General features: G+C 40.2%; 1 protein-coding gene across 2 annotated transcripts in view; it reads left to right on the top strand.

Moving 5' to 3' along the window:
- PTPRB (protein tyrosine phosphatase receptor type B) overlaps positions 1-10,803 on the top strand; it is a 177,564-nt gene extending 166,761 nt beyond the window's left edge. For both annotated transcript variants that reach the window (XM_075344888.1, XM_075344889.1), the window contains 2 exons: positions 3,298-3,418; positions 4,105-10,803. In XM_075344888.1, the coding sequence (XP_075201003.1) occupies positions 3,298-3,418; positions 4,105-4,127 (144 nt within the window). In that variant the 3' untranslated portion in view covers positions 4,128-10,803. The remainder of the gene's footprint in view (positions 1-3,297; positions 3,419-4,104) is intronic.
- Positions 10,804-27,014: the final 16,211 nt, after the last annotated feature.

Below are 27,014 nucleotides of genomic sequence, written 5' to 3'. Positions count from 1 at the left end.
CATTTTTCACTAAGGGGTGTACTCACTTTTGTTGCCAGCAGTTTAGACCATTAATGGCTGTGTGATGAGTTATTTGGAGCTGTACACTGACTATTTTACATTGCTTCAGTGAGTAAACTGTATGTAGATGTATGTATTTGTGTTTGGTTGTTTTCATTCCCCATTTCCTTGTGATCTGTGTTCCTTCAATGTAGCTTTTACAAAGAGAAGGACAGATCTTGAAACATCTGTTTTTGGAAGTTTTCAATGAAACGCATGCATGTTCAATAAAAACGTATGTCTACATAAATGTATAATGGATTTCGCATTGCAGCTTTTCTAGTGTTCTCTCGCTTTTTCTGTGTAGTTGTCCTATCTCTGGTTATAAATACTTGTCAGTTTCCTACCAGAGATGGAATCAGATGATAGAAAGCCAAAGCTTTTTATTTACCAGCATGGATGCCACTATTCTATCTAAATAGTTAACCCATTTCCAATCTATCACTTGCTTTCTCGACATGAAGGGAGAATTAATGAGCCTCCTGCTTTATCGCCAAGGGAGCTGTGAAGTCTGTACACCAATAATGTGGATATATAAGGGAATAAAGCTGACCATATACTAGAGGCTTCACACTGTTGTAACAAACATTTCTTCATGTACTTTAAAGCAGATAACCACAAATACGTTCTGTATGGGAAACTAAGCCTCGTTACTGCCCAATTAATTTTATGATTGTTTAAATAGATGTTGAATTAATTGTTATGGGAATTTCAGGCACATATGGGATTCTACTACCATAGGATACGCTATACACATTAGATAGCTGGCATTCAAATGGCTGTGGTAGTCAAAGGGAAGGTTGGATCCAGCACCAGAAATCCATCGTTTAAAATATTCAAGATTATTTAGAAAAAACATATAAAAAGCAGAAGGATGGAGCAAAGTGCATGAAACACCTTACATGTTTCGGACGGTGATTAAAAGCAGTCCTTAGTCATACTGTGGCGTCCCTGACCCGGTCAGGCGCCACTGAGTACAGTACAGTCACCCATGCTGGGACAGTACTTCCAGGTACTCCTAAGGGCCAGAATGAGGTGTGTACGCACAGACACATAGCAACCAGTTCTCCCACACCATTAGATGGGACCCTTGGGTAGTCTCCAGAGGGGGCTATCTTTCAACTCTTGTCAAGGGGTGTAGCAGAGGGGCTGGGAGCTAAATTGCAGAGGTTGTCAGGAAAGGAGTGGAGCGAGCCAGTCTGGTAGTGGTGAGCGGCGGTCGCTAGGGGATACGTGTGTGGCCACTAGTCAGGCCCTGCACCAGGGTAGTAACCGTTGGTGGGGGAGAACAGTCACTGGGTAGTTAGAGTACGGAGCTCCGGGTGACTAGGCACGCACAGGGAACAGGTCCCTAAAGCAGACTCCAGTTTAACTATCTGCTAAATCTGTTGGTGAGGGGAACTACAAGTACCTCACCAACTTCTCAGAGTCCGAGCCTCAGCAGCAACGCAGGGACATATAAGGAAACAGAACCTGAAGCCATCTCTATTGGTCTACGCTGCCGGCAAACGGGCCAAACACAGGGAAGAAAAGGCAGTTGCGACTCCCTGGATAGATCGCCATGGTACTTCAAGTCAGGGGTTATCCGAATAAAGAAGTGCTAGGAAGGCGAGCTAATAGGTTACCCTCAATCTGGCCCGAAGGAGCCTTGGTTCTACCTGGTTTATCGCAGCATCGCCTGGGTCAGCTCACCATAACAACTGAAGTGAGTAAAAAGCAGTTGAAAAACTTTTTGGACTGAGCCTGAATTAGTCCGGGACCCGCTATCCTGCTCACCCAAGCCCCTGGGGCCTTCCTCACTCACGTGAGGCTACATCATCCGGCTGCAGACCCCCATCAGCCCCAGACGCTCATAAACCCTGCAACGGCGGACATACACATCCCTGACCGCAAGCCATGAGTGGTGTCACGACATATACAAAACTAACAGTACCTGTTGCCATATTGAAGAAGCCCTGTGGCGTCCCTGAAGAGGATCAGCAACCCTGGGGCGACACAATACTATAGGATAATCTATACACATTAGAGAGCTGGCATTCAAATGGCTGTACAGCTATATATCTCAAGCATATCCCCATTCATGGCTGTTCCCCATAAAGAATGTGGAAAAAGCCAAATATGTTCAGTTTAATTCCCCTAAAAAAAGAATGGTAATATTGAAATCAGATAGCGTAATGCTTTTCTATAGATGTTGGTAGAGTTGGGACACTATCGTACAAAATATATAATTGCTATATGCAGATTTAGCATGGATTATGTATGGGTACCTTATATCTACACTTTGTTGTAGTAATGGCAGACACTATAACAGTTTTTAAAAAGGGGCTGGATGACAGTTTAATGACAGATGACAGATTTCCTCAGTACACACAACATTGTTGGTTATAAATGACTTCGTGAGCAAATCTGTTGGAGGAAGGTTGAACTAGATGGACCTAGGTCTTTTTTCAACCTAAGTAACTATGTAACTATGTTCTACTTACTTATACAGTGAAAACCACTTCCAAAGGTTAAGAGAATTTGTGCTATGTATGGTTCCCTGCTGTCTTTCACTTTATAGAATTCTTTGTAGTATCCTCATGCGGTGAAGAGTTAAGTGTTGACAGTTTGTGATCTGCATCTATATTTCATTAGAAAGGGATCTGCGCTTGGGTGAGGGCATCTGATCTTAAATGACATGGCGGACGATTCATCACAACTGGCGTGCACACACTAAATTTATTAAGAGGCACCTCCATGTAGTACACCAGCAATACTACAAGGACTGAACTTGCATTTCTACAATACAAAACACTGGCACTTTTGATGAATTGGTTGGGTGGGTGTGACTACACCCGCTGCTGCCCCAGGTCCTCCCCAGCTCCACCTATTTCAACGGATCCGATTGAAAACAAAAGGGTGCAAAAATTCTCTGCACCTCTGTGTTGCTAATATTTTTTTACATTTTTACCCCAATTTTTCCAGCGGAAAAGCTTTGATTAAATCAACCCTAAAATGTCTGGTGCCTACTTGTAATTGAAAGCAAATAAGTCCCTGTTAAATAGGCCAAGGATAGGAATAGATTTTTCTGTACAATCCCAGTTTCAGAAAATGATACCATAAACCAGATGTGCCATTTCAGGTAATTTTCTAATCAATGTCTCAGGCACAGTGTTTTAAATCTATTACATAATTATATGTATATAATATATATAATTATATATACATAAATATAATTAATACAATATTTAAAGAATTTCCTTTTTTCTTATTTTATAGTGTCAATATGTTTACTTGCATCAGTGCATTAGAGATGTCTTAAGAGCAAGAAAACTGCGAAACGAGCAAGATAATCCCGTATTTCCGATTTATGAAAATGTGAATCCAGAATATCATAGAGGTGAGAACGTCAGGAAACTAGAGACATTCTTTAAAGAGGTGGATCACTACTCTGCAATAGTGGCCACATCTCTGTAAAACTGATAGGTACGGCTTTTTCTAAATACCTTGTTCAGCCATTTCTGCCTCTGAGCGGTGCTACTGGGGTCCGCTCATCCCCATGAAGTGACTCCCCCGAGCTCCGTGACCTCTAAAATCCGGTAATGTCATGTCAACTTCCAGTTGACCTGACACCACCACAACCGGCCCTAGTCTTCCTGAGTGACTGAGCTGTGGGTGGAGTTTCACTGCTTGTTACAGTCCAGCATTGCTCCTGCTTGTGGCGCTCTGCAGTGAAGGAGAGCACATGCGACATGCTGGTCTGTGATGAGCCGTGAAATGCTGCTGACAGCCCAGTCACTCAAAAACACTGAGGCCGCCTCGGTGATGTCTGGTCAACTGTAAGTTGCCAGACATCACCGGATCTCAGAGGTCACGGAGCCCGGAGGTCACTTCATGGGCATGAACGGACCGCAGTAGCACCGCTCAGGGGCAGATATAGCTGATCAAGGTATTTGAAAAAACCTTCCCTATCAGTTTTACAGGAATGTGGCCCCTAATGCTGAGTAGTGAACCATCTCTTTAACTACTTTTAATTTTGGCTTTTGTGATCTAAATTAACAACTAAATCCCCTTTTTTTTTTTCAGAAAACGTGTATGCCAGGCAATAATTCTCTTAATATCGGCTTCAATCAAGACTAAGCTACATTTACACACGAGACATTGCACGTGTCTTCAGTATTTCTTCTGCATCTTGTAATGTATATGTAATATAACTGTCTCATGATATATGTAAATATATTCTTGTTTACAGACTGTTTACTTAACTTCTTTTTGTAAAATTGAAGACCCTGGATGAACTCTGACCATTCTGCAATAGCTGACGATCTGCATTGTGTCAATGTATCCAGCACATTTGCATTAGTGCATTGACATCTCAATGACATATTATCCAATCTCATCTGTGCCAGGGACCTCTTCATCTTCCGTCAAACCGCATTTGGTTAAGAACATCATTTTCATGTAGAATAAAGAAACAGGATCGATCTGTCCATGAAATATGAGGGGCTTACTTCATAAACCATGAAGAGATTGAACTTGTGCTTTTTTATGCTTAAGATGGAAATATGTTGTATATAATACCACAAGATTGATCTCGTTTTATAGTTTGTAATGGACTCTTGTCGCTGCTTACCTATTCTAGTCCAAGCATTACTCTCTCTTACTAGGCAATTACTATAAAAAGTATAGCTTTTATGCACTTATATAACCTATTGTCTAGGGTTTTCCATGTGCAAACGTTCCCAAATATTCGGATAATGTGAGATATATTTTATACTGTATGTTCGTGTGTCAATTATTGTACCAAGTGCTGAATGTATCAAAATGTATTAACCTTAGTTCTTACTGACACCCAACAAATTGCACTCACCCCTAGCTCAGGCACTTGTGTAAATGAAAAAAGGAAAGTGAGGGATCTGGCACTTGATAAAATTATTTTTTCTTTATTGGAATGCCATAAAAATGTGATATAAAAATTAAAACAGTGCTCATGAACTCATTAGAGTCCCTGCCTTACTCGTTTCGGACATGCGGCCTTACACGTTTTGGACATGCATCCTTACTCATGGATAATGTCTGTCAGTAAGGAGGCATGTCCGAAACGCATAAGACAGGGACCTCAAACCAGCCCAAGAGAACTGTGTTTTTAGATCACTTTTTTTATGGAGTTCCAATAAAGAAAAATAATTTTATCTAGTGCCGGATATCTCAATGTTCATGGATGCCAGCTCCGAAGATCCATGCAACTGTTCGATAATTTGTGTATCCAGTGGATGCATGGTGATCTGAACACCCCTCCTCCTCTCCTATTTTACTACTTGTGTAAATTAATGAATAATACAATATAAGCTATTTAGAACGTGGCACTTAAACAGTGGTGCTTTAGTAGCAGAACCTGAGCTACATGGTCAACTATTGCCAATATGATTTTTGGCATGGATGTATATAGATATGATATGGAAGAGTGTTGTGTTTCTATGAGACAACACATATTAAAGGCATGATCTTACTATACAAATGCAGATGTAATGTATATTCTAAGCAGGCTGCGATAATGTTATGTTACTGAAAGCGACATAGAAGCATTAGCACTTGGATATTTCAGCCTAGTCATTAGTTATTACATTCTTACTGAACCAGAATGCATTTATTAACTGGTTTATCATATTTTGTATCAAAGTATAGACTGTAAAAACAAGTAATGCATAATTGTAGGCTTACTCTTGTGACCTGATGTACACCCACCCTGGAATATACTGTATAATGAAATGCAGACATAACATCTGGGTCACATCGACAAGCAGGATCTGCAAAGGGTTGTTATCCGAATTGCAGGTTACCATGGTAAATAAAATGTTCATAGAGAAACACAAAGAACATTATTCGTTAGTAAGTGAGAATTCTGGCTCAATGCATCCTAAAGTTAACTTTTACAATGGCTTGACAGACTTACTGGAAGCAACTAGATGTATAGGAAGGGCTTTTCTGTATACTATTCATTCTTTGGAAATACTGATGCATGATTAATGTACATATATTAAGGCCAAGAAAAGGTTCCTTCCAGATAAGACAGAAATCATTAACACCCAGGAGGCTCCAGTCAATCATTCTTAAATCAGGAAAGAAATAACCTGCTCTTTAGGGCAGATTGGTCGTACATATACCCTTTATCCCTCCCATGAACATGATGGGCGTGTGTTTTTTTACACTGTATGATGTAACTTTGTATCTATACAATTGGATCCACTAAACAACACTGAACTTTATAACTCAAGGCCTAGAGGAAGCTTGGTGCATAATTTAAAGAAAATACATGACAGCTCAAGTCCTCTCTCGCTTATCCTTCTTGGCGCTAAGGACTTGTCCAAGTGGGTCTTAAGGTTTAGACATTTATAGGAAGTCAAAAAGCAAAACACAAACCTTTACTGATCAGTGTGGATAGGCTTCCTTTCATGGGTCTTAGCAAACTGAGCAAATTGAGTATTTGGTCAGTATTTTACATCAGGCCTGCTTTACACAGTACGATCTATCGTGCAATTTCACAATCGATCGTACCCGCCCCCGTCGTTTGTGCGTCACGGGCAATTAGTTGCCCGTGGCGCACAAAGTCATTAACCCCGTCACACGTACTTACCTGCTGTGCGACGTCGCTGTGGGCGGCGAACATCCTCTTCCTGAAGGGAGAGGGACGTTCGGCGTCACAGCGACGTCACACAGGAGCCGGCCAATAGAAGCGGAGGGGCGGGGATGAGCTGGACGTAAACATCCCGCTCACCTCCTTCCTTCCGCATAGCCGGCGGGTGCCGCGGGACGGAGGTAAGCTGTGTTCATTGTTCCCGTGGTGTCACACGGAGCGGCGTGTGTTACCCCGGAAACGATGAGCAACCGCCACCATTTTAATTAAACGAGATTATGAAACCGAGCGATGAGTACACGACTCACGATTTGTGAGCGATACTGCGTCGCTCGGAGGTGTCACACAGCCCGACGTCGCAAGCGATGCCGGATGTGCGTCACAAAAACTGTGACCCCGACGATCTGTCGCACGATAGATCGTCTCGTGTAAAGCACCCTTAAGGCCACGTGCACGCGTTGAGTATTTGGTCAGTACTTTACATCAGTATTTGTAACCAAATCCAGGAGTGGAACAATCTAAGGACGAGTATAATACAAACACGGCCACCACTTCGGCATTCTTCACCCATTCCTGGATTTGGCTTACAAATACGGAAGTAAAACACTCATCAAACACTCAGCGTGGCATTAGTGAAACATTTGTTTTGCAAATTCATGATAACTAATGATGACCCAATAGCAAATATATACATATTACTGTACCACTGTGCTGGAAAGAGCTGCAGCATTTCAGAGTAAAACAAACATGGCTACAAAAACACAGCACGTTTCCAATTCATGCTGCTCATGGTTCGGGCAACATAAATATCCTGCCAAGTTCCCTTTAACCCTAGGTGAATAGCATTCCTATACCAAAGGTCAATTTTACACATCCTTTGTTTTGCCACTGAAACATTTTGGCCTCTTGTGGTTCAACAAACAAAAACGATAGACTTTTAGGTTCTCTGGTGATCTAGGTTTGGTTACATATGACCGGAGAGGAACTACATGATGCAGTGGGATAACACACTGCCGTCATATAATGGCGGCATGAAGAGCACTCAAACTTTTAGTCTACTCAGCCAGATTAATATGTAGCTTATACTACAATAATTTAGTATTTGCTTTTAACTTATGTTTAATCATATTTATTTAAATATTACTATATTGTTAATATGTATTAAAAATACATTTATTGCCGGTGCTGGAGAGACATCCTACTTTACTGCCAAGCACCACAGCACGTTAAGGGTTTAGCAAATATTGTTTTGTATTTTTGCATGATTTTTATTTTGTAATAAAAAAAATAATATTGTTGATGCATTAGAAGAATCTAAACATAGTAAAGAGATTAAATCATAATTTAATTAGTCTTAAAGTGGTTGTTCCTCTTCATTTATTTCTAAAGCATGGTTTAAAAAAATATATAGCCCCTTGCCCCTTGACAATCCACGATTGATCTTGCAACAGAGGTAGTGCATTGTTCACCAGTGGTTGGCTGAAGTGTTCACATGTTTGTCTGACCAGAACAGAATATCCATAGATAGGACAGACTGTATAGAGCCAATCTTCCTGACGTGAGCACAACAGCCAGCCACTGGCCACAACGGTGATGTCAGTATATATTTTCTAAGACCATACTGTTTTAGGACAAAAGGGTAGACAACCTCTATATATTTTTTACATATATTGTTATTAAAGGTGACACAGTTTTACGTTTCGTCTGGTGGGCGCCAGTCTGTGATCTCAAATTCTCACCTAGGTGGTCTGCAGACCAAGTAATAACACCCCATTGCCTTTAGTGAGGGATGTTATAATTAGGGATGATCGAATACTTCGATTATTCGGCTTCACGAATATTTTCCGAATACCTCGCCGCTATTTGACTATTCGCGAATATTCGATGTGCAATTTAAGTCTATGGGAAACCCGAATAACAACTATTCGGAACTATTCGGAATTCCCATAGACTTACATTGTGCATCGAATAGTCGAGTAGCAGCGAGGTATTCGAAAAATATTCGCAAAGCCGAATAAATGAAGTATTCGATCCTCCCTAGTTATAATCCTCTGAAGTCATATATACTCCCATTCTTCAATTTTACCCATTAATTGATTATTCTACTCAAATACTATTGCAAATCTCATTTTAGGAAGGAATAGTAATGTTGATTTAACAGTAATAATAAATATAATTTTAATTATTACTATATCCACATACCACAGATCCAGCTAATATCATTCCCCTTTTTGAACAGCACAATATTAGTTATTTTATTACCACTAACAAAAACTTAGCCAGGAAGCTGGGTATATAAAGAATTCTTATACCCAGACCTGCCACTAACTTAAAGCAATACTCCAGCGATTGTTTTTACACCTCTGGAGTGGTGATCCTAATCTGGATCACTGACCCTAGAATTATACTTACCCACTAGCGGCTTCACCTTTTATAAGAGCCACACCAGTCCTATGGCTCCATCTTTTGATCACAATTCTGACTTCCAGAACTCAAAGGTAATGATCACAAGTTGTCGATACAAGTCTATGAGAGCCAGAACGAGGCTCTCATAGACTTGTATTGAACAGTGACCCCTGGCTCGCTCTATCAAACACTGGAGAGGTCCGGCTGTTCACAAACTGCTACACAGATGAGCGCGGTAATCACCAATTTGTTAGAGAACACAACCCAGACCAACACCCACAGAATAAATAAAACTGTAATTTATAATTCAATCATAATCATGGGTGTGGGGGTATATAGGACCAATAGGACTATTCAGAAAAAAGTCATACAAAACCAAAAAAGAAAAAAATGAACAAAAGGTCACAAAATAACAATATATTTATTGGTATTCGATAAAAAAGCATATATTAGATATTTAAATATTTAAAAAAAACTCAAAAACATTGGCTGGAAAAAGAAGGGCGTCACAAAAAGAGGGAAGGGGTTTTTTTTTGCAAAAATAAATAAGAATATGTACAAAACTGACTAAACAGCAAAGGGAAATAAAGAGTCACGTGCTATGAAGGAGTAACCTTATATTAAACCACAATATATACACCTAATTGCTGCCTTAATATGCAGCAGTGGTGATAACACAAAATTATTACCCAAATAAATGTGTAGCATACACCAATCGGAATTATCATTAGTATGTGACTATAATAAATTATATACTAACCACATGAGGTTGCAGGTATAATGTGTAAGAGGAAAATGCTCCATAGTATAATTGGTAGCCATATACTAGATAGTCATATGGAATTATAAAGAGCCAGTAATAGGCACAAAGTAACTACTGATGAATGAGGAGATTTACCAGAGTATAGTTGGAGCACAAATCCTGGTGTGTGACGCCCAACCCCGACGCACGCACGTTTCGGTGCCGTCTTCTTCAAATACCAATAACGATATTGTTATTTTGTGACCTTTTGTTGTTTTTTTTTTTCTTTTTTGTTCTTTTAGATGAGAGCGATAGCAGCAAAAAAAAAAAAAAAAAAGTGCTGTAGTTGTGCTTTAATGTGAGAATTGTCACTAAAAACAGTGTGTAGGGACATGCATGGTCTAGTAGCCACATATTTACAGCTATATGTTTTTGGCTAGCTCCAGGTGAAGGTCTGGAATATAAATAAGCTATATGCACACAAGTAGGGGACACTGTCACAATATCTTATCTAAATAATTTGCCTAGTAAAATAGAGGTGATAAAAAATAGTGCACCTGAAATCTAATGTAATGCAGTTACCTAGAGACTTAACTGTTAAAGACAAATTGAAAAGTGATAGTGATTGGATGCCATAAATATTTGTACCAGTTTGGCTCAGCACCTATCTGGGATTATAGACGATGTATTCTACAATCTCATTTTCTCCACAGATTCAAATGTAGCAATAGATTTATGTTATAAGGAGGGAAACACTGTGAAAAAACTTCTTAACAATGTCATGCCATTTGTAAGCTTTTTCAGTGGTTGTGTTTACTCTTGGATTACTGGTTTGTATATAACATGGGCGTTCAATACTGTGTTATTGGACCGTTTTGCTATTTCAGTTACAATGTAATAAGAATGTAATATGTTTTTGTATTACCGCCTGTAATAAACCTGTTAATGTCTGTCACCATTTCACATTCAGTGCAAATAAAAAATAAAACCGCTTCCATCTTCTTGTCTGTCCATTTCTTGTGACAGCAGGTGGATTCTCAATGAGCTGCCCATGATTTTGGATGATTTATTTATATTTATGATTTTTTTTTAATAAAAAAGGATTGTGTTAACTATTTATTAATAGCAATTTTTGCTATAGAGTTTTAAGATTATATTGTTTTACTACTGATCTAAAAAACAGATTAGAAACTAATGCAAGAAATGAAATGTCAGCATCGGTTGTTAACCAGCTTTCTAGATCAAGTGTTCTCCAAAGACTCAAGCATATAGGGGACACTGTAAGGATACTCTTTGGCACCTATTTAATTGTTTTGTCTCAGCATAAAATATTAGGCCACTGGTTGTTGAACACCGACACTTCCACCATTTTGCCATCATTAGCTTCGGCAGTGGTCGGATGTCAAAAGTTAATTGGCCTGAACATCTCTGTTTAATGTGTAGCGGCGACTGCTGGGTACTATAGATCAGATCCTATTAATATGATTAGGAGCTGATCTGAGCCAACACACACTGAACATATTCAACATTTACATCCGGTCACCTCGGGAGCTAATAACTGATTGGTGGGGGCTTAAGGTATTGAACCCCCACGGATCTGATATTGAGAATATTTAATCTTTTAAGCCCAGATACTGACTTTAAGGGTTTGACCAATAGACATTCTATATCAATACCATTAGGCTACAATAATTTCATAAAGCAGTACTCAATGAAACATGCCACATTTTGTTTTACTGTCACATTTTATATAAACCCTGGGAAAAAAAATTACAATTGCATCTGTATATAATTGGCATGCCCATATAGCAATAATTCGCTTTCTTTGATGCAACTTTAATCTTCTACAAAGCTGTAATATTCAAACAGGAGAACAGGAGTTATATGTGTTTAGATATTTTTTATTTTGTATGCAAAAAAGTGATGGCACACACTTAAAAAAACAGTAAATGTGACATACAAAACATGAGGGGACACTAATGTCTGACAAAATTGATGACATACAGTATAGTAATGTGGCACAGAAAACACTAATCTGGTAGATATATTAAGGATCACAATCATGCATTAGGCTTAAGGATAAAGTATAAGAATGACTTATTTCAAAAAGAATAAACATCCACTGAAGGGGTTATTATATATAGGGTGAGCATCCCATCCCTCATGTGTATTCTTTTTATAAAGTGCCTGGTGCAGAAAAGCAGATGGTCAGGTCAAAGGGAAAATGTCTCAGCATAATTTTCCATACATACCAATCAGAAAAGTGCCTAGTGCTTCTAGAAAATGACAGGCATCAGTGTCCCAGAGAAGGGAGGTTCCCCCAGCATCCGCCGACGCGCGTTTCACCAGGGAAATAAGTGATCCCACATGTGGGTTCTTCAGGGAGGGAAAATAGTGTCTCCCCTCTCTGAGTGCTAGTTTTTAAATGCCTGCTCTCACTAACTTCCACATAAGTCATCTCCCCGAATGAAGCATGCACCATCTGCTAACTATGACGTTGTGGGCAGGCCAGTCGTCAAGTCACACAGCACACGCATGGGAGCAGGGACGCGTCATCTGGCTCCTGAGCACGAGCCGCTAACATAGTGACGGCAGACTCACCAGCGGCGACACACCGCAGACACTGCATGCGTACTAGGGAGGACACAGCGGGTAACCATTGAGATGTCAATAGGAACACAGGTTAAGTAAAGTATTCACTATTTCTATTCCACAGGCTAATTGGAAAAGATAAGTAAATCGCCAGTACAGGTTATACATACATAATAGCAACAAAGGAGATATACCCCATGTTACATAACATACAACAAATAACCATGGAGATGGAAGCTCCGGGCAAAAAAAATGTTATTTATAACTACCCCAGTATTATTTAAACACAAGCAATCCTCCATGTAGTTCTATACAATTATATCAATTTACGATATAAAGACCCCTTGTGCTCCTCTTTGTCCAATACAGCTATTCATTAGGGACATATTTTATTTATTTCAAAAGAGGTATTGTCAAGCTTAAAAAATTCACACAACAAGCTTTCAACAGGAGGACTGAATCCATCAGAAAAACAGGGGGGCAGTATATCTTCCATCGATTTCACACAGGTGCTCCTCACGTGGTGCTCACGGGATGTGACCCCCACATAGATTAGGGAGCATGGGCACGTGGCATAATATACCACGTATGTGATGCTACACGTGATATATTTTTTGATCTTGAAGGACTTATTACCATCAGAAGAGGAAAAAAAAAACTCTGGATGATGTTCTTACAGACCAAACAATGGCCAATTTGAAACACTCCACCACAGGATCCCTCATACAGATTAGGTTCTGGACGGTTGGGACATAGTGGCTACTGATGAGCATATCTTTCAAATTACGAGCTCACTGTGCCGTTATGAGTGGGGCATCTGTCAGGACACCTGATAACACTGGATCAGAAAGCAATACAGGCCAGTGTTTGCAGAGGATATTCCTCCCCACTCATGATTATATGTCCCAATGACCCTCAATTCAGACTCTATAGAATCTTTCTTGGAAGTATATGAAAGCAACTGAGATCTAGGTGTCTTTTTTTGTCCTCAAATAGCCCCTCTTGATCACTTTGTTGCTGTATCCACAGTCCCGGAAACAGCACCCGAGATCTGCTGACTGAGCCTCAAATTTTTCATCTGATGAGCACATCCGTCTCATTCTCATAAACTGCCCAATCGGAATGGCATGGATGGTTGAGGGGTTGTGGGCAGATAGGATATGCAGCAGAGCATTTACTGAGTTGACTGAGGTGTCTTTATGGAATACATCCGTCTGTATGAAACGTTCAGGACCCACCTCGATCTTAATATCCAAAAAGTCAACGCTACTGCTGCTATACCTATAAGTCAGTCTGATGTTGTATTCATTCAGATTCAACTGCCTCATAAATACCCCCATTTGCTCTGCCAAAAAATGAAAATGCCATCAATATATCTTAGCCAGCACTGCCTATGGGTGCTGACACCAATGCCCATTGCCAAATACCAACCTTTCCCAGTAGCCCAGATACCCTTTAATTTCCAATGGGGCAAATGGGGGCTGATTTGAACTTTCAGGTTTTTTAATTTTTGCTTTTTTTATCTTACTAGTCCCCCTAGTGGACTATAAGGGTCAGCAGTTTGATCGCTCATTGATTTCTGCTGATCAGAGTAGCACAGTTTTGATCAGCAGAAATGCTGCGTTCTTGTTACAGCTGCTGCTCTGCTGGCTGTAACAGGAAGTACATCATAATAGCGAAAGGATTCAACACATAACCCGTTGCTACCATAATAACCATAGGCTCCCCGTGATCGCGTCAAGGGACCTCCGATGGCAGCGGGGAAAGGCGTATAGCCCACTGTGGCAATTTAAATTGCGTTGTCACATTTTGACAGCGCGATTTAAGGGGTTAACAGGCACAGGTGGATCGCCGATACACCCGCACCTGCGAAGTACACATGTCTGCTGTTCAAATCAGCAGACATGTGTGGGAATCACTGTTAGCTCACCGCAGCAGCCGATAGTGATCACTAGAGTTGAGCGCGGTTCGCGGTTCGAGGTTCTCCAGTTCTAAGCTCGAGTGATTTTTGGGGCTGTTCGAGATCGAACTAGAACTCGAGCTTTTTGGAAAAGCTCGATAGTTCTAGATACGTTCGAGAACGGTTCTAGCAGCAAAAAGCAGGGCTTTTTACAGCTACAGTGTGCAGGAGCCATCGCTGGCAGCCTGCCAGAAGCTGGTAACCAAGATAAACATCGGGTATCCAAGCAAAGCGCTTTGGTTAGTAACCCGATGTTTATCTTAGTTACGTGCAGGAAGCCCACACTTCCCCGCTCAGCTCACTCCGCCCCCTCCTGCCCGCGGCATGTACACATACATATACACACACACACACACTCTCACACCCCCCCCTCCCCCTCCCAGCTACAGTGTGCAGGAGCCATCGCTGGCAGCCTGCCACAAGCTGGTAACCAAGATAAACATCGGGTATCCAAGCAAAGCGCTTTGGTTAGTAACCCGATGTTTGTCTTAGTTACGTGCAGGAAGCCCACACTTCCCCGCTCAGCTCACTCCGCCCCCTCCTGCCCGCGGCATGTACACATACATACACATACACACACACACACACTCTCACACACGCACGCACCCCCACCCCGCCCCCCGCTCGGCTTACCTGCGGTGATGAAGTCCCGCCATCCTGACCTCAGCGCTGTCACTGTCCTCCATGGCCGCCGCTTGTCACATCACCTCTCGCTTCCGACCCGAGACTGACACTGGCGGTGACGTCACGGACCTCTCGCGATATTTGGCTGTGAAGGCGCCGGTCATTGAGCTCAGTGACAGGGGCTGTCAGTGTGCTGGAGATCAGCGCAGGTAATGTACCTCGCTGACAGAAGCACTTGTCATGCCCTGCAGTGACCTGGGCTGACCCATTGATGTTAGCTCTGGTCACTGCATTGCTCTCCCAGCCAATGGGGAACATCCTGCTCTTCATTGACTGGGACAGTGTGGATCGTCATGGCAACCCCTTGGATTACACCAGACCTGGATTTGTTTTTCATTCTAATAAATTGGTTAAAGAGGGAATGTTTTGGGGAGTGTTTTTTCAAATAAAAAAGTGTTTGTCGTCTATTTTTTTTTATTACTGACTGAGTTGGTGATGTCGGGTATCTGATAGACGCCTGACCTCACCAACCCCAGGGCTTGATGCCAGGTGACATTACACATCTGGTATTAACCCCATATATTACCCCGTTCCCAGGGCTTGATGCCAGGTGACATTACACATCTGGTATTAACCCCATATATTACCCCGTTTGCCATCTCACCAGGGCGCGGGATGAGCTGGGGCGAAGCACCAGGATTGGCGCATCTAATGGATGCGCCACTTCTGGGGCGGCTGCGGCTTGCTATTTTTAGGCTTGGGAGAGTCCAATAACCATGGACCTCCCTAGTCTGAGAATATCAGGCCCCAGCTGTCTGCTTTACCTTGGCTGGTGATCCAATTTTGGGGGACCCCTACGTGTTTTTTTTTTTTTTAAATTATTTATTTAATTTAAAATAACAGCGTGGGGTGCCCTCAGTTTTGGATTACCAGCCAAGGTGAGGTTGCCAGCTGTGGTCTGCAGGCTGCAGCCGTCTGCTTTACCCTAGCTGGCTACAATACTAGGGGGAACCCTACGTCATTTTTTTTTCTTTCATTTTTTTGGCTAAATACAAAGCTAAGCACCCCTTAGTGCCACATGAAAGGCACCAAAGGGTGCTCCACTTTTTCTCCACTTTTTCTCAATTTTTTCTCCACTTTTTCTCCACTTTTTCTCCACTTTTTCTCCACTTATGGAGAAAAAGTGGAAAAAAGTGGAGAAAAAGTGGAGAAAAAGTGGAGAAAAAGTGGAGAAAAAAAATGGAGAAAAAGTGGAGAAAAAAATGGAGAAAAAGTGGAGAAAAAGTGGAGAAAAAGTGGAGAAAAAAATGGAGAAAAAGTGGAGAATTTTTTTCTCCACTTTTTCTCCACTTTTTCTCTCCACTTTTTCTCTACTTTTTCTCCACTTTTTCTCCACTTTTTCTCCATTTTTTTTCTACACTTTTTCTCCACTTTTTCTCCATTTATTCTCCACTTTTTCTCCACTTATTCTCCACTTTTTCTCCACTTTTTCTCCATTTTTTTCTCCACTTTTTCTCCACTTTTTCTCCATTTATTCTCCACTTTTTCTCCATTTTTTTCTCCACTTTTTCTCCACTTTTTCTCCATTTTTTTCTCCACGTTTTCTCCACTTTTTCTCCACTTTTTCTCCATTTTTTTCTCCACTTTTTCTCCACTTTTTCTCCACTTTTTCTCCACTTTTTCTCCATTTATTCTCCACTTTTTCTCCACTTTTTCTCCATTTTTTTCTCCACTTTTTCTCCATTTTTTTCTCCACTTTTTCTCCACTTTTTCTCCATTTATTCTCCACTTTTTCTCCATTTTTTTCTCCACTTTTTCTCCACTTTTTCTCCATTTTTTTCTCCACTTTTTCTCCACTTTTTCTCCACTTTTTCTCCATTTTTTTCTCCACTTTTTCTCCACTTTTTCTCCACTTTTTCTCCACTTTTTCTCCACTTATTCTCCACTTTTTCTCCATTTATTCTCCACTTTTTCTCCACTTTTTCTCCATTTTTTTCTCCACTTTTTCTCCACTTTTTCTCCACTTATTCTCCACTTTTTCTCCACTTTTTCTCCACTTTTTCTCCACTTTTTCTCCACTTTTTCTCCATTTTTTTCTCCACTTTTTCTCCACTTATTCTCCACTTTTTCTCCACTTTTTCTCCACTTTTTCTCCACTTTTTCTCCATTTATTCTCCACTTTTTCTCCACTTTTTCTCCATTTTTTTCTCCACTTTTTCTCCACTTTTTCTCCATTTATTCTCCACTTTTTCTCCATTTTTTTCTCCACTTTTTCTCCACTTTTTCTCCACTTATTCTCCACTTTTTCTCCACTTTTTCTCCACTTTTTCTCCACTTTTTCTCCACTTTTTCTCCATTTTTTTCTCCACTTTTTCTCCACTTATTCTCCACTTTTTCTCCACTTTTTCTCCACTTTTTCTCCACTTTTTCTCCATTTATTCTCCACTTTTTCTCCACTTTTTCTCCATTTTTTTCTCCACTTTTTCTCCACTTTTTCTCCATTTTTTTCTCCACTTTTTCTCCACTTTTTCTCCACTTTTTCTCCACTTTTTCTCCACTTATTCTCCACTTTTTCTCCACTTTTTCTCCATTTATTCTCCACTTTTTCTCCACTTTTTCTCCATTTTTTTCTCCACTTTTTCTCCACTTTTTCTCCACTTATTCTCCACTTTTTCTCCACTTATTCTCCACTTTTTCTCCACTTTTTCTCCATTTTTTTCTCCACTTTTTCTCCACTTTTTCTCCATTTTTTTTCTCCACTTTTTCTCCACTTTTTCTCCACTTTTTCTCCACTTTTTCTCCACTTATTCTCCACTTTTTCTCTACTTTTTCTCCATTTATTCTCCACTTTTTCTCCACTTTTTCTCCATTTTTTTCTCCACTTTTTCTCCACTTTTTCTCCATTTATTCTCCACTTTTTCTCCACTTTTTCTCCATTTTTTTCTCCACTTTTTCTCCATTTTTTTCTCCACTTTTTCTCCACTTTTTCTCCATTTATTCTCCACTTTTTCTCCATTTTTTTCTCCACTTTTTCTCCACTTTTTCTCCATTTTTTTCTCCACTTTTTCTCCACTTTTTCTCCACTTTTCTCCATTTTTTCTCCACTTTTTCTCCACTTTTTCTCCACTTTTTCTCCACTTTTTCTCCACTTATTCTCCACTTTTTCTCCATTTATTCTCCACTTTTTCTCCACTTTTTCTCCATTTTTTTCTCCACTTTTTCTCCACTTTTTCTCCACTTATTCTCCACTTTTCTCCACTTTTTCTCCACTTTTTCTCCACTTTTTCTCCACTTTTTCTCCATTTTTTTCTCCACTTTTTCTCCACTTATTCTCCACTTTTTCTCCACTTTTTCTCCACTTTTTCTCCACTTTTTCTCCATTTATTCTCCACTTTTTCTCCACTTTTTCTCCATTTTTTTCTCACTTTTTCTCCACTTTTTCTCATTTATTCTCCACTTTTTCTCCATTTTTTCTCCACTTTTTCTCCACTTTTTCTCCACTTATTCTCCACTTTTTCTCCACTTTTTCTCCACTTTTTCTCCACTTTTTCTCCATTTTTTTCTCCACTTTTTCTCCACTTATTCTCCACTTTTTCTCCACTTTTTCTCCACTTTTTCTCCACTTTTTCTCCATTTATTCTCCACTTTTCTCCACTTTTTCTCCATTTTTTCTCCACTTTTTCTCCACTTTTCTCCATTTTTTTCTCCACTTTTTCTCCACTTTTTCTCCACTTTTTCTCCACTTATTCTCCACTTTTTCTCCACTTTTTCTCCATTTATTCTCCACTTTTTCTCCACTTTTTCTCCATTTTTTTCTCCACTTTTTCTCCACTTTTTCTCCACTTATTCTCCACTTTTTCTCCACTTATTCTCCACTTTTTCTCCACTTTTTCTCCATTTTTCTTTCTCCACTTTTTCTCCACTTTTTCTCCATTTTTTTTCTCCACTTTTTCTCCACTTTTTCTCCACTTTTTCTCCACTTTTTCTCCACTTATTCTCCACTTTTTCTCTACTTTTTCTCCATTTATTCTCCACTTTTTCTCCACTTTTTCTCCATTTTTTCTCCACTTTTTCTCCACTTTTTCTCCACTTATTCTCCACTTTTTCTCCACTTATTCTCCACTTTTTCTCCACTTTTTCTCCATTTTTTTCTCCACTTTTTCTCCACTTTTCTCCACTTTTTCTCCACTTTTTCTCTCACTTATTCTCCACTTTTTCTCCACTTTTTCTCACTTTTTCTCCACTTATTCTCCACTTTTTCTCCACTTTTTCTCCATTTATTCTCCACTTTTTCTCCACTTTTTCTCCATTTTTTTCTCCACTTTTTCTCCACTTTTTCTCCACTTATTCTCCACTTTTTCTCCACTTATCTCCTTTTCTCCACTTTTTCTCCATTTTTTTCTCCACTTTTTCTCCACTTTTTCTCCACTTTTTCTCCACTTTTTCTCACTTTTTCTCCATTTATTCTCCACTTTTTCTCCACTTTTTCTCCAATTTTTTCTCCACTTTTCTCCACTTTTTCTCCACTTATTCTCCACTTTTTCTCCACTTATTCTCCACTTTTTCTCCACTTTTCTCCACTTTTTCTCCATTTTTTTCTCCACTTTTTCTCCACTTTTTCTCCATTTATTCTCACTTTTTCTCCACTTTTTCTCCATTTTTTCTCCACTTTTTCTCCACTTTTTCTCCACTTATTCTCCACTTTTTCTCCACTTATTCTCCACTTTTTCTCCATTTATTCTCCACTTTTTCTCCACTTTTTCTCCATTTTTTTCTCCACTTTTTTCTCCACTTATTCTCCACTTTTTTCTCCACTTTTTCTCATTTATTCTCTCCACTTTTTCTCCATTTTTCTCATTTATCTCCACTTTTTCTCCACTTTTTCTCCATTTTTTCTCCACTTTTCTCCACTTTTTCTCCACTTTTTCTCCACTTTTTCTCCACTTATTCTCCACTTTTTCTCCACTTTTTCTCCATTTATTCTCCACTTTCTTTCTCCACTTTTTCTCCACTTTTCTCCACTTTTTCTCCACTTTTTCTCCACTTATTCTCCACTTTTTCTCCACTTTTTCTCCATTTTTTCTCCACTTTTTCTCCACTTTTTCTCCATTTTTTTTCTCCACTTTTTCTCCACTTTTTCTCCACTTTTTCTCCACTTTTTCTCACTTATTCTCCACTTTTTCTCCACTTTTCTCCATTTATTCTCCACTTTTTCTCCACTTTTTCTCCATTTTTTTCTCCACTTTTTCTCCACTTTTTCTCCACTTATTCTCCACTTTTTCTCCACTTATTCTCCACTTTATCTCCACTTTTTCTCCATTTTTTTCTCCACTTTTTCTCCACTTTTTCTCCACTTTTTCTCCACTTATTCTCCACTTTTTCTCCACTTTTTCTCCATTTATTCTCCACTTTTTCTCCACTTTTTCTCCATTTTTTTCTCCACTTTTTCTCCACTTTTTCTCCACTTTTTCTCCAATTTTTCTCCACTTATTCTCCACTTTTTCTCCACTTTTTCTCCATTTATTCTCCACTTTTTCTCCACTTTTTCTCCATTTTTTTCTCCACTTTTTCTCCTCTTTTTCTCCACTTATTCTCCACTTTTTCTCCACTTATTCTCCACTTTTTCTCCACTTTTTCTCCATTTTTTTCTCCACTTTTTCTCCACTTATTCTCCACTTTTTCTCCACTTTTTCTCCATTTTTTTCTCCACTTTTTCTCCACTTTTTCTCCACTTTTTCTCCATTTTTTCTCCACTTTTTCTCCACTTATTCTCCACTTTTTCTCCACTTTTTCTCCATTTTTTTCTCCACTTTTTCTCCACTTATTCTCCACTTTTTCTCCACTTTTTCTCCATTTTTTTCTCCACTTTTTCTCCACTTTTTCTCCACTTTTTCTCCAATTTTTCTCCACTTATTCTCCACTTTTTCTCCACTTTTTCTCCATTTATTCTCCACTTTTTCTCCACTTTTTCTCCATTTTTTTCTCCACTTTTCTCCCCTTTTTCTCCACTTATTCTCCACTTTTTCTCCACTTATTCTCCACTTTTTCTCCACTTTTTCTCCATTTTTTTCTCCACTTTTTCTCCACTTTTTCTCCACTTATTCTCCACTTTTTCTCCACTTTTTCTCCACTTATTCTCCACTTTTTCTCCACTTTTTTCTCCACTTTTTCTCCATTTATTCTCCACTTTTTCTCCACTTTTTCTCAATTTTTTTCTCCACTTTTTCTCCACTTTTTCTCCACTTTTTCTTCACTTTTTCTCCACTTATTCTCCACTTTTTCTCCACTTTTTCTCCATTTTTTTCTCCACTTTTCTCCACTTTTTCTCCACTTATTCTCCACTTTTTCTCCACTTTTTCTCCACTTATTCTCCACTTTTTCTCCACTTTTTCTCCACTTTTTCTCCATTATTCTCCACTTTTTCTCCACTTTTCTCCATTTTTTTCTCCACTTTTTCTCCACTTTTTCTCCACTTATTCTCCACTTTTTCTCCACTTATTCTCCACTTTTTCTCCACTTTTTCTCCACTTTCTCCATTTTTTTCTCCACTTTTTCTCCACTTTTTCTCCATTTATTCTCCACTTTTTCTCCACTTTTTCTCCACTTTTTCTCCATTTTTTTCTCCACTTTTTCTCCACTTATTCTCCACTTTTCTCCACTTTTCTCCACTTTTTCTCCACTTTTTCTCCACTTATTCTCCACTTTTTCTCCACTTTTTCTCCATTTTTTTCTCCACTTTTTCTCCACTTTTTCTCCACTTATTCTCCACTTTTTCTCCACTTTTTCTCCACTTATTCTCCACTTTTTCTCCACTTTTTCTCCACTTTTTCTCCATTTATTCTCCACTTTTTCTCCACTTTTTCTCCATTTTTTTCTCCACTTTTTCTCCACTTTTTCTCCACTTATTCTCCACTTTTTCTCCACTTTTTCTCCACTTATTCTCCACTTTTTCTCCACTTTTTCTCCACTTTTTCTCCATTTATTCTCCACTTTTTCTCCACTTTTTCTCCATTTTTTTCTCCACTTTTTCTCCACTTTTTCTCCACTTATTCTCCACTTTTTCTCCACTTATTCTCCACTTTTTCTCCACTTTTTCTCCACTTTCTCCATTTTTTTTCTCCACTTTTTCTCCACTTTTTCTCCATTTATTCTCCACTTTTTCTCCACTTTTTCTCCACTTTTTCTCCATTTTTTTCTCCACTTTTTCTCCACTTATTCTCCACTTTTTCTCCACTTTTTCTCCACTTATTCTCCACTTATTCTCCACTTTTTCTCCACTTTTTCTCCACTTATTCTCCACTTATTCTCCACTTTTTCTCCACTGTTTCTCCATTTTTTTCTCTACTTTTTCTCCACTTTTTCTCCACTTTTTCTCCACTTTTTCTCCACTTATTCTCCACTTATTCTCCACTTTTTCTCCACTTTTTCTCCACTTTTTCTCCGTTCTTTTTCTATGGTCGGTCTACCCATTAGCTCTGCCATGCATACTGTAGCTCTACACCTACTGCACATGTTACTTTATGATTGACATCTCTTTCGTACCAGAGCTGTCTAAGTCTACTCTGACCCCATATTTGTCATTACTATATTGTCCTTGTACTGTATTATGACATTTGTATCATGTGTTTCATTTCTTGCTGTGTTGCAATTTTTTTGCTGCATCCCAATTGTACCTCTACATTGTTCGAGTTTATGTTATTGTTCTCTCACTCTTATGTGATACTGATTATTGTCATTTTTCATGATTACATGCAGATAAGTCCAATCTGATGAAGGCTCAGGCCGAAACGTCAATTGTAACTTGTTTTGAACAAAAACATATATGCTTATGAAAAAAAAAATGTTCTTAATACGGACCAATAAAGAGTGATTTTGCATTACTATCCATTGGGACTTACTGACTTAGTCTGGGAGATTTAGAGTGCCGAGGTTACTCACTAATTTTATCTATTATTACCTCTGAGCACCTATATACCAGTGAGCAGAGCTTCCTCTACAGTAGTTCTCCTGATTAGGCATGCCCTTACCTCATGAGCAGGGCATTGCAGCTTTGGTAGCAACCATTACGACATGGACTCTGCTGCTGTGGACCCGGGGAGAGTGAGTGCAGATTCATTGCACCCACACTCCTCACATGAAGGGTCCGCACTCCTAGAAAATGGGGGATACGTTCCCTGAGTGTCTCCCCCCCATATTCTAGACGGTCCAGAGTCGTCGTGGGACCCCTTTATTTTTTTTCTTACAATAAATTGGTGAAAGAGGAAATGTTTTGGGGACTGTTTTTTCAAATAAATTTCTTTTGTCGATTTTTTGTTTTTGTTAGTACTGACAGTTTATGATGTTGGGTATCTAATAGACGCCATGACATCACAATCTGCTGGGCTTGATCTCAGGTGACTTTACAGCTAGTATCAACCCGATTTATTACCCCGTTTGCCACTGCACCAGGGCACGGGATGAGCTGGGGTGAAGCGCCAGGATTGGCGCATCTAGTGGATGCGCCACGTCTGAGGTGCCTGCGGCCTGCTATTTTTAGGCTGTGAAGGCCCAATAACTATGGACCTTCCCACCCTGAGAATACCAGACCACAGCTGTCCGCTTTACCTTGGCTGGTGATCCAATTTGGAGGGGACCCTACTTTTTTTGTGTAATTATTAATATTTATAAAATAATTATAAAAAAGAGCCTGAGGGGACCTCCACATTGGATCCCCAACCACGGTAAAGCTGCCAGCTGTGGTTTTCAGGCTACAGCCGTCTGCTTTACCCTAGCTGGCTATCAAAAATGGGGGGACCCAACGTCATTTTTTTTTTTTAACTATTTTTTAAATAGAAAAAATTAATGGGCTTCCCTGTATTTTGATTGCCAACCAAGGTAACGGCAGGCAGATGGGGGTGGCAACCCATAGCTGTCTGCTTTATCTGCGCTGAGAATCAAAAATACCGCAGAGCGCTACGTCATTTTTTTAAAGATTTATTTTTACAGCACTGTGATGTCCAGCAATCAAAATACAGGGAAGCCCATTTTATTTTTAGTTATTTATATAAATAATTAAAAAAAATAAATATGGGCTCCCGCTGCATTTTTTGTATTGCTAGCTAACGGTAATCCAAGCAGCTACTGGCTGCTAACCCCCACTGCTTGGTGTTACCTTCACTGGCAATGGAAAATCCAGGGAAGCATTTTTTATTTTTTTTGCCAAAAAACTTCAAAAAAAGGACGTGAGTTTCGCCATATTTTTGTATGCTAGCCAGGTATAGCAGGCAGGTGCTGGAAGAGTTGGATACAGCGCCAGAAGATGGCGCTTCTATGAAAATGCCATTTTCTGAGGCGGCTGCAGACTGCAATTCGCAGCAGTGGGGCCCAGAAAGCTCAGGCCAACCTGTGGTGCGGATTCCAATCCCCAGCTGCCTATTTGTACCTGGCTGGACACAAAAATGGGGCGAAGCCTACGTCATTTGTTTTCTAATTATTTCATGAAATTCATGAAATAATAAAAAAAGGGCTTCCCTTTATTTTTGGTTCCCAGCCGGGTACAAATAGGCAACTGGGGGTTGGGGGCAGCCGTACCTGCCTGCTGTACCTGGCTAGCATACAAAAATATGGCGAAGCCCACATAATTTTTTCAGGGGGCAAAAAACTTCTGCATACAGTCCTGGATGGAGTATGCTGAGCCTTGTAGTTCTGCAGCTGCTGTCTGTCTGTATGGAGAAGAGCAGACAGCAGCTGCAGAACTACAAGGCTCAGCATACTCCATCCAGGACTGTATGCAGAATTTTTTTGCCCACCAAAAAAATGACGTGGGCTTCACCATATTTTTGTATGCTAGCCAGGTACAGCTGGCAGCCACGGGCTGCCTCCAACCCCCAGTTGCCTATTTGTACCCGGCTGGGAACCAAAAATATAGGGAAGCCCGTTTTTTTTTAATTATTTCACTTATTTCATGAAATAATTAAAAAACAAATGACGTGGGCTTCGCCCCATTTTTGTGTCCAGCCGGGTACAACTAGGCAGCTGGGGATTGGAATCCGCAGCACAGGTTAGCCCGAGGTTTGTGGGCGCCTCTGCTGCGAATTGCAGTCCGCAGCCGTCCCAGAAAATGGCGCTCTCATAGAAGCGCCATCATCTGGCGCTGTATCCAACTCTTCCAACAGCCCTGGAGCCGGGTGGCTTGTTGGGTAATCATGAGTTAATACTGGCTTTGTTTTACTAGCCAGTATTAAGCCAGAGATTCTTAATGTCAGGCACGTTTGACCCGGCCATTAAGAATCTCCAATAAAGGGTTAAAAAAAAGACACCACACAGAGAAAAAATACTTTAATAGAAATAAATACACAGACACATTAGAGACTCCATCTTTATTACCCCCTGTCAGCCCTCCACGATCCTGCTCTTCTGTCTTCTTTCTTTCTAGTGTAGTAGTAGTGACGATTGTAGTGAGGATGAGATTCACCAGCTCATCACTTGGGGCTGGGGAACCTCCATCCTCACTACAATCCTCACTAGTGTAGTAGTAGTGACGATTGTAGTGAGAAAGGATGAGATTCACCAGCTCATCACTTGGGGCTGGGGAACCTCCATCCTCACTACAATCATCACTACAATCGGGAAGCAGCGTGCAGCCTTCACTCCGTGAGTGATCACTGCTGGCTGTCAGCGGTAACAGCGGTAACGCTGACAGACGCGTTACCATAGCAACGGTGCTCTCGGAGCCGCGGTTAGCGGTGACGTCACCGCTAACTGCGTTGCTATGGCAACGGTGATCTCCGTTAATGACCGGCTGTGTCAGCCGGTCCCTAACGGAACGGGGAGTCGACCGTGTGCTAGAGCATGTTGCCGGTACACGGCGATACACATATGTGCACCGTTGTACCGGAGAGATGCACTCGCAGGTCCTGCATGACGTGTCATAGTCATGTGACCAGTCTGTAGCCAATGAGATAATAGCCACGTGACTGGTCACATGGCTATTTTGACGTCACGATAGGTCCTGCATCTCTGCTGGCAGTGCAGGTCACCGGGAGGATTCAGCGATCATCGGATGGAATAGCGGCAGGAGACAGAGTGCAGAAGGGATCGCGAGGACCGGTAAGTGTTATGGCAATGTTTATTAACTGTTTGTGTACATTTATCATGCATTTTTATGCGTTTGTGATTGCCTCCCATTATAGCCTATACGTTCGAGTTCGGTTCGTCGAACGTTCGACGAGCCGAACTCTAACGGGACCCCCGTTCGGCGAACCGGCCTCGAGCCGAACCGGGAACGGTTCGCTCATCTCTAGTGATCACCCCTTCATGATTTAGGATGTACCATTACGTCCTAGGAGACAAAGGGTTAATACATCACCAGATCCAACTTTGAGTATTTGATGAGAATTTGAAAGGTTTTTGTTCAGTTTCTACTTAAAAAAATCTCAGTGTGAACACATGCTAACTTAAACTGAGTTATGAGCCTAATCTCAACAAAATCCTCCTTGTGATCTCAAATCTCTATGTTTTGAGGGTTTTTAAATTTCAAGATAGCTATGAAGTACACTATGGATTGCTACATGTGTACAAGATTAGAAACTCTGTTAGCACACGAATGCAGCACCACAACTGCTAGCACTACATAAATGCAGTGCCATAACCACCGACAGTACATGAATCCAGCACCAGAACCACCATCAATCAGTACATGAATGCATTGCCAGGATCACCCCAGTTACATGTATCGAGTGCCAGAACCAGTGTTACTACAGGAATGCAGAACCTTATACAAATTTAGCACCAGAAACAATGTCAATATATGAACGCAGCATCAAAACCACTTTCAATGAATGCAGCATCAGAAATACCATCGGTACATGAATGTAGCATCAGAACCACCATCAGAATATGAATGTAGCAATAGAACCAGTGTCAGTATATAAAGGCAACCAGCAATAAATTAATGCAGCACCAGAATCATCATTAGTACATGAATGCAGTATAAGAACCACCATACGTACATGAATGCAGCACCAGAACCACTATCAGTATTTGAATACAGAGCCAGA

The sequence above is a fragment of the Anomaloglossus baeobatrachus genome, chromosome 4 (assembly GCF_048569485.1).
Source record: "Anomaloglossus baeobatrachus isolate aAnoBae1 chromosome 4, aAnoBae1.hap1, whole genome shotgun sequence".
NCBI lineage: Eukaryota > Metazoa > Chordata > Amphibia > Anura > Aromobatidae > Anomaloglossus > Anomaloglossus baeobatrachus.
The sequence above is the reverse complement of the archived record's forward strand: the minus strand, read 5'-3'. Positions and strand labels throughout refer to the sequence as shown.